The following is a 9,094-nucleotide window of genomic DNA, read 5'->3' on the forward strand; positions in this document are numbered from 1 at the left end:
TTGGCATCATCTTCATCTTCATCACCACGCGCTGGGGGCTCTGATAACACCGTGTCTTTCAGTCCTAGTAAACGCATGTGGCCTAGTAATTTTGTTTCCCAAAGTTCGTAGTTCTTTTCATCTCCGTCGAATACAGTCTATTCCATCAGTTACCCGCTTCTCTCCTGGGCCCATAACCTGTTGGCACAGCCATTTTGCGTATGATAACCTGTAAATTATATTTAATTATAGGGAGGAAAAAACATGCTCACTACTCGGTATTCTGATGAACCGGAACTGCCTTTATTGGCATATGTCCTTTTTTTGGAAAGACAGGTCACATGACATGAGCAGTGTGAGGGCACACCCAATACAAACGTTAACACTTTCTTTGCTGGGACTCTCTTCTTGGGGCTCTGCCCTCTCTCCCTCTATCTCACTATCTGTCTATCTCTCTTCCATGTTTTACATACATGCTGGGTACCTTTAACCAATTCAAGTGTAACCATAACAAAACATTGTTATTAAACCATTTCAATTATTAATTATGTGCTAACTTGATTCAAGGTTAATATTGAAGTGAATATTATATATAGTAATATTATTCCTTTGGAATAATCACCTTTTTTAAAATTATGTTTGGTTTCTGTCCAACTACACATGGTTGATGTATTTCTTTTCTTTCATACTGTGTAATACTGTATTCACAACTAGTTTGGTTTCAATCTTGCTTTATGTTTACCATGAATTTTTCAACATCTCTATGCCAATTACTTTCAATCTTGTACAGAAATGTACATAGGAGCTCATGAAAGAAGAGCTTTAGGTTTTGAATAACTGTATGTATATGATATATCCAAAAGTATAATATTATGGCAAATGTGTTTGCAACGTAAGACAAATGTTTGCTTTTGAGATGTTTGTCAGTTTGCAAGAGATGTGAGGCATTTTGCATTTTGTGTGTGCAATTCTTGGATTTGTGTGTAAAGTTTTGAAAATGTGTGTAAGCAATTGAAAAAAAATGTAATTTAAAAGTTGAATATTAATTGTCAGAATTGCGTATGTATAATGCATGAAGCATATAGTATATATAATTAATATAAAATAGAATATAATAAATAATAGTAGCAAAAGTCATACAATTTTGTCATTGTGAACTTTAATTTGGAGCAAGATATACTGGGGGATATAATTTTGTGTCAGATGTGTCAATTTGCTCATAGCTGATTGATACAGGTATTGGTTGCAATCTCATACCCAGAATAAAACCTGCTCTGGAGCAGCTTAGCCAAGTTACCATGTTTGCTCAAACTAAACTCAAACTAACCTGAGTAGCCTTTGAAACTGGCTTCATGAAATAGACCACAGCATTATACTAACTAATGCTCAAGCAGGATTATTCAGTAGTGTAGCTTTTTTGAGGGTGTATAAGGGGGTCTCGCCTAGGGCGCCAAATGGGGGAAGTACATTACTACTCCCTTCTATTGCTGTCTGGAACATATTCAGGAAGGATAGCATTTCCAATGCAATGTTGTCACATGCATTTTTGACAACCTCCAAATGTGGTTTCAGTAATCCATTTTAGACCCCATTTACACCTGTATCTAGCACTGATACAGGCCTTCGTTTTTAATCAAAATAATGTTTGTTATTCATTATTAATTATGTTTATTATGTTATTATTGCAATCCCATTAAATGATTGCACTATGAATTAATAAGTTAAGATGAATAATAAACATGTTTGAGATGTACATCTAAATCATGCAATAATTTATTCTAATTATCAAATTAATTAAATGCAATAATAATAATAAAAGTTTCACATACTACATAGCACAAACTGATGAGACCTCTGCCTGTAATTTGCAGCCAATGATTGCTTGATCCATCTGTTTTCACATTTAAATAGGCTGCTTCAGCAAGCATCTCACTGCATCAGTTTTCCCATTGATGTCTTTCTCCTCCCCAGCACCACCTGTCTACACCAACTTACAAGTAGTATTATGTATATCTATTAGTGCAGCTGTAGGTCATACATGTTCACTGCAGTGTGTCTGTGCAGTATAACATTTACAGCATCAGCATAAACATATCTACTCCACCACAACCAAATACATTGCCTTTCATTCCAGATCTATTAATAGTCAAATATATTTTGAGAGCTGTAATGACTTAAATACAAAATGTAGCATTTTTAAACATTGCAGCAATGATTATCACTAATTACTACTCAGCAAACACAGTAGGGGAGACCGGGGGCAATTGTAACACACTCAATTCCTCCAATCAGGAACAAGAGTTATGACACAAACTGCACGTGCTCAGTACGATTCTCTCTCTCTGCTTGTGAAAAAGGAGCACAGTCATTTCACCTCAGCAGAAGTTTTTAACAAAATACTATGAAATTTAATCTATGAAAGTTACGTTTTGGATGTATTTTTCTTCCGCTGCCTAAAGTTTAGATGACTGCAACTTTACATACATTTTATTTCTAGGTTATTGATAAACAAAAAGACACCTATGCTAATATAGGTGTGGCTACCTAGCATATGAGATTTTATCATGGCTGCAATATTGGGGGCAATTGTAACAATGTGTTACAATTGCCCCCTAGCCACATGGCCCAGTGAGCACCTTATTTGTCTGTGTTGACATACTTTTCTGTTCTGTTTTTCAATGTAAAACTACATTTAAAATTATTAGTGTCACACATTATACAATGTGTTGCTTTTAAATCTTTTTTAAAAATAAAATGAATGTCATTGCCACATGATCTCTTTGAGTTATTCTGTTAATATGTCTGTCTTGTACCATTTTATTAAAGTTTGGTCACATCTTGGTTGTTAAATCCAAAAGTCCTTTTGAAGTTCCAAAAGTCTTTAATAATCCACACTGAAGGGTATCCAAACAAGGCAGGCAAACTAAACCAAAACACTGATGAGACCGGGCAAGCTGAACAAGGTTAATTAATGAAGCAGACCTGAACAGAATGACACCATCAGCTCAGTAACCATGACAACTAAGGATTGGTAGGAACTAGAACAAAGGAAAAAAGAAACTGAATAGAAACAAACTAAAAATCTATATAATTAAAATATATGTAAAGAATTAAAATGTAGTTACCACTAGAATAGTTGCCTCTGCAAAAATAGAAATAGACTTTTGCTTTTTGCTTGCATATGATGCCTAACATCTAAATGAATTTGAACCATATTAAACAAAACAAAAAAGTAACATTATTATTACAAGAGCAGTAAAGTGATTACTTTGAGGTAGGCTTTTATTTGACTTTTATTTAAATTATTTTTCAGTGGTACAATCACCCCACCAAGGGGGCCATTGTAACATTCTGACTGGCATTTAATTTAGTATTATTGTCTTGTCCGTATTAGTGAAAATATATAAATTGTATTATTAATTAGTGCACCTGTATTTGTTTCTTGTATCAAAAGATGACTAGTGTATTTCAAGTAGTTTGTGAGTTATATAGGAAAATGAAAAAAAAAAAAAAAACCTGTTACAATAGCCCCCGGTCTCCCCTACATTCTGATGAATTGGATGAATTATTTCATTTGCATGACATTAGTTTATGACAACATTGTGGCAATGTCTTGGTAACATTTCTTTTTAAAGAATCATTTCTAAAGTTCCAGAAATGCCTCAAATGCCTTCAAGAATGAAGCTAATTATTCCCATGGAGAACATTATCCTGATCTCCAGATAACTTTCTGTCATTTTGTTCGCATATATTATAACAAAACTGGATATTGTCTGGGAAATTTACAAAATTGATTAATCATTTTACTCTAGTAAATTGATGTTGTCTCAGTTTTATTACCTTTGTGGAGATACTAGCCTAGAATTGTTCATGCCTCAGTGGCACATATCTTTTTTCTTTGTGATCAGGCACAAGACAAATTACTTTTCATAAAAAAAGAATAGTGCCAGTCTTTCATTATGATTTATTCAAAGCTGTTATAAAATACTCTTTAAACACATACACGTGACCTCTTTACATCAGTATTACATTTTATAAAAGCAATAAGCCCTGTGAAGCCATGATTTACAGTGATTTTAGAAAAGGTAAGCTGGTGTGCCGTGCTTAAAGGGTTAATTCACCCAAAAATGAAAATTAGCCCATAAATTACTCACCCTCAAGTCATCCTAGGTGTATATGACTTTCTTCTTTCAGACGAATCCAGTCGGAGTTATATTAAAAATGGTCTTTGATCTTTCAAGCTGTTTCATGGCAATCAGTGGGTGTTGCATGCATCCGTCCAAAAGAAGTGAAATAAAAAGCACCCATCCATAAAAAAAGTGTCTCCGACTCCGGGGGGTGAACAAAGGCCATCTGTAGCGAACCGATGCGTTTTTGTTAGAAAAATATTCATATTCAAAATGTAATAATCACTTTAATGTAGCTTGCGCTCACTGTTGTACCCGGAAGCAGTTCCGGGCGGAGGATGTATGAGGTCGGCTTTGTGCATGCGCCACTCAGAAGTGACGAACGCGGAAGCGCAGGGGAGAGATCAAAACAAAACAACGGTCACTAATTTGAAGTACAAAATGAGGATTTGTAAAGAAGAATGTTGGAGGATTTCAATATAAGCCAAGAGGAGACTGGTTTTCCTTTGCTAAAGTAAGGAAACTTTGCTTCCTTTGCTCCTGTTAACAAACGTTGGTTTTCACGAGACTCACTGGTGCATGCGCAACGCTGAACTCATATGTCATCAGCCCGGAGCTGCTTCCGTGTAGGACTATTGGCGCAAGCTACATGAAAGTGATTATTACGTTTTGAATATGGATATTTTTCTTACAAAAACGCATCGATTCACTACAGAAGGCCTTTGTTCACCCCCCGGAGCTGTGTGAGACACTTTTTTTTATGGCTGGACGCTTTTTATTTAACTTCTTTTGCAGCCGCTGAGTGGCATTAAACAGCTTGAAATATCAAAGACAATTTTTAATATAACTCCGACTAGATTCGTCTGAAAGAAGAAAGTCATATACGCCTAGGAAGACTTGAGGGTGAGTAATTTATGGGCTAATTTTTATTTTTGGGTGAACTAACCCTTTAACAAAGCCTCTTAACTGTTTTAAAATCACTATAAACCACAACATTTTGATGCTTAATGCTTTATTAAATTGTTAATACATATACCTTGCAAGGTTCAAAGCATGCACAGATTTGTTGTAATTGCCATAAATCTCCTCTATAAATCGACTTTTATTTATGGTTTTTGCACATTTAATGTTAAATGTAATATTAGATGTGTAGTGTTTCAGATGTGTATTAGTGTTTTAGATGTGTGTACTTTTTTTTTAATGGTTTTTAGTGATAAAATTCCCTGTTTGGTTATTTTGCACATGAACAGTGTCTCATGATGTGGCTTCAGGTCAATACTGAGATACATTTTTATATTTAAAAAAAAAATTGGTTGTAGTTACTATAACATCACCACAACAAATATGGGAATAACATATGTCATTGAGACGTTATTTAATGCGTCACTGCAACAAATACGGTATGGTCTGGTTACATCTAACAAAGTGTAACTGCACAGAGCACAGAGTCTGTGCTGCTATATTTAAGGCACATACTGAATCTTCAGTTGTACCTTCAAGTGCGACCCTACGGGATCAACGAACATCAATATTTCTCCAAATTGCAACTGCAAAATTACTCAAGCATCAATCAAACGATGTAAACCATATTTCTTTATTAAAGATTAAGAAACTCCAAGCAGCATATTCATAAATAAAATAGAGTCTCCCTTAGATGTAATGTTACAGACTGTGATACTGTTATATTTCATGGAATATTGGATATTTTTCTCTAAAAATCAAAGGGGCACAAGTGTAAGGCAGTGAAGACACTTAACCCTACAAATTACACATCCTTACCACCACTGTCGGCATCTCAAAGCCACGGGTTGTGTTACACAGTGTAATATATCACTTTGGTTCACATTAGTAACTATTTGGACTTGTACAAAATATACAGGATACAACCTTGATTTATGACTGACAAGCATATGCAGGGTGAAATCTTCTTGAAAACTGGTCTATGTGCACACTGACAAATGTCCTTCTCTTTATGAGTTGACGAATGGAAAATTTCAGGGTGTCTGTGGAAACCAACAGGACAATATGCACAAGTAGCTGTAAATGGAGTGAGTGTATAAGGTTGTTCTGGTTTAGGTCACAAACATAATATGGCTGAGATTCATAATTGGTCCGAACCTCCTGAAAAACGATTAAAAACAGCATGTAAAAAGAAATGTAAAAGTTTAATTGTACAGTAAAAATTAATATGTGTGTTTGGACTATTTAGAATTGCCTGCAAGAGATGTTTGTCCAGTTGTGGGCGTACCAACATGGCTTCATTTACTCCAATCACATATTCCCCTTGTTTATATAAATTATGAAAATCATTTCATATACAAGTTGTTGTTGTTGTTGTTTTTTTGTCTATATACTCTGTGTAAATGTTGTACAGTTGTACAAAAAATGGTTTTGGCAGAATATCAGAAAAGCAATGATAATACAACTCTTTCACAAATGACAGCATGAACTGGTGTAAAATGTCCTTGATGTACGACAAATTAAGCTGTTCTGTTATGTTTCAGGAATAAAATTGTTCTCTCTGGGCTGGTTGTGCTCACGGGCTGATAGTTTCAAAACTAAAAAATAAGCTTTTTTTTAGTTCAGTGCTGCTGCCATGATTGCAAGGATTTAGCTTGTCCGAGACAATATTTCCGCACAAGTCACTGCTATACTATTTTGAATGATTAGCTTTTGCTTGTTCAGTAAACCCATAAACAACATCAACTCAATGCAAGCACATAAATCTATATCAGTAATCCACAACTAAAATCTGAAAAGGAAGCAAAATTAAAATGGCCTCACTGTTTGCAGGTTGAAGAAGATTTATGACTGTAAAAGGGGTGCATAATTATCAGCGCTCAGCTTTTGGGTTCCTACGGCCGTGTATGATCATCTAGTAACAAAACGTGGAGAGACATCTTTTATTTCGGCACTTAGAAAACAATCACAATGAATAAGTCTTTACCCATAGAGAACAAAATTCACAAAGCCATTCAAACAGTCATTATTTTTGTCCTTTTTTGTTGTTCATTTGTTTTTGTAACTCAACTTCAAAAATTGAGAATATTCAAAATACACTTTTACTTACTTTGCTCTTTCAGTATTTACAAATATGTACAAGAAAAAATTATTTCTCATGTTTTCATTTTTTTCATAATAAAAATCTCTACATACTCCCAAACCCACCCCCCCCCTCCTCTTTTTACACTGCCACAGTTTCCAAAGCTCCAACAGCAGCTCAGTTTTCTTCCTTTGACAAGCAAGTGTGAGGCAGCACATGGTCTGACTGGTAGGACATTGGCATGGGCGTCTTGGCGGGACTCTGTCGGAACAGACCCCCGTTGGGAGCCCTGTGTTTGCATTGGACGGAGGGCATGGTGGAGCTGCTGAGAGGAAGGGGCAGGGTGCTGCCAGGACCCTGGGCCAGCGTCCGGCCCACCCCATGAGCTTGCTCCGGGAGGAAGGTGCTCACAGACAGGCCCGTGCCTGGGTAGTCTCGCACAGCCTCCCGCTGCTGGCTGGGCAGCATGCTGCCGATGTCCAGGGCAGAGATCTCGATAGATGGTGCGGGGATCTGCTTGTGTGCCATGTCCTCGTCCATAAGACTGTTCATACGCCGATGCACCTGTTCCAGGTTCACCTCCTTGTCCTAGAGAGGGTGAGAGAAGAAAGGAGGGACAGAGAGGCTGAGATCTGCTGGTTCCAGGATGGGATTTTTGCTTTTAAGCTCCATGCAAGTAAGGCTTATTTGAGTTACTGCAGGGTGTGCTGCGAATTTACTAAAAATACCCAATTGGAAAGTTCAGATAGTAGAATAGTGTTTGAAAGAAAAGTTTTATAGAATGTGCACCTTGAAATCAAATTTGGCCAGTGGGCATTTAAAATAATGATGCTTGAGTGACACTAAACCTGCCTTTACAGTTAACATCACCAACAACATTAGTGCTGGAGCCAACCTGCATTTCATAAAAGACATTAACAATAAAACGTACAGAAATTTGTATGATTGCAGTTAATTCTCAGTTAAAACACAGCATGCATTTTAAAACCGCGTACTTGCAAAATATTTGGGTAAAAAATTTAGTATGTAAAAGTGTTTTCAAAGTTTGTTTATCATTTTTATGTTTTTTTTTGCTTTAAAACAAACAAACAAACAAACAAAAAACAAAAAAACAGTGCAATTCGAATCGCAATGCAAGTATGTGCTGCATTCTGTGGTCAAATAGCTTTGCTTACGATGTATAATATAATGTGAATTGTAAAGTTTTTTTTTTTTTGTAACCATAATTATTCACTTGTACCACAATGCAAAACATAAAGATGTAAAATCATTGCATTACAGAAATAAAAACTATGAGGAAATTAAGGCCAGCTGAAAGCTAACATTGCTTCCACAAAATCAAGTCTGAGTTTTCTCTTCGTCTTCTCTTTGTCTTTTTTTAGCATACTTTCTGAAGCGTAAATAAATATTGTTTTAGGCCAGAGTTTAAATTTTTAGTTTACATTTAAAATTTTATTTAGTTTTAAACCTAGTTAGAATGTACTTATATGGATTTTAAAATCTACAATCAATGTTATGATGCTATATTTGGGTAAAAAAGGAGCACACATGTTGCCTTTGGACAGTTGTGTCACTCACAGATCCAGATTGTATCTATATTACACTGATATTATTATTATTAGTAGTAGTAGTAGTAGTAGTAAAATTAATGATTTTTATTATTTTTTTTGCAATGAATTATTCATAATTTAATGTGCCTCTTAGAATGAATTATTCTTTATAAATAATCATGGCATACATTTTAGCCAGCCATATATATATGTTTTAAATATATGTATGTGTGTGTGATAAGTGTTGTATATGTGAATCACCACGAAAGTCTGAATTAATTGCCCCAAGGGGATTAATAAAGCTCTAAACTAAAAAAAACGAAACTATATATATGTATGTGTGTGTGTGTGTGTGTGTGTGTGTGTGTGTGTGTGTGTGTGTGTGTGTGTGTGTG

General features: G+C 35.5%; 1 protein-coding gene across 1 annotated transcript in view; it reads right to left on the minus strand.

Moving 5' to 3' along the window:
* Positions 1-7,326: 7,326 nt before the first annotated feature.
* Positions 7,327-9,094, minus strand: part of LOC107694719 (glutamate receptor ionotropic, delta-1-like) — a gene marked incomplete at its 5' end in the record, with an annotated part of 33,996 nt that continues 32,228 nt past the window's right edge. Inside the window, one exon of the mRNA XM_016494409.1 lies at positions 7,327-7,737. Coding sequence (XP_016349895.1) covers positions 7,327-7,737 — 411 coding nt within the window. The remainder of the gene's footprint in view (positions 7,738-9,094) is intronic.

This window comes from Sinocyclocheilus anshuiensis, unplaced genomic scaffold (genome assembly GCF_001515605.1).
Source record: "Sinocyclocheilus anshuiensis isolate Anshui unplaced genomic scaffold, SAMN03320099.WGS_v1.1 scaffold3123, whole genome shotgun sequence".
NCBI classification, from domain to species: Eukaryota; Metazoa; Chordata; class Actinopteri; order Cypriniformes; family Cyprinidae; genus Sinocyclocheilus; species Sinocyclocheilus anshuiensis.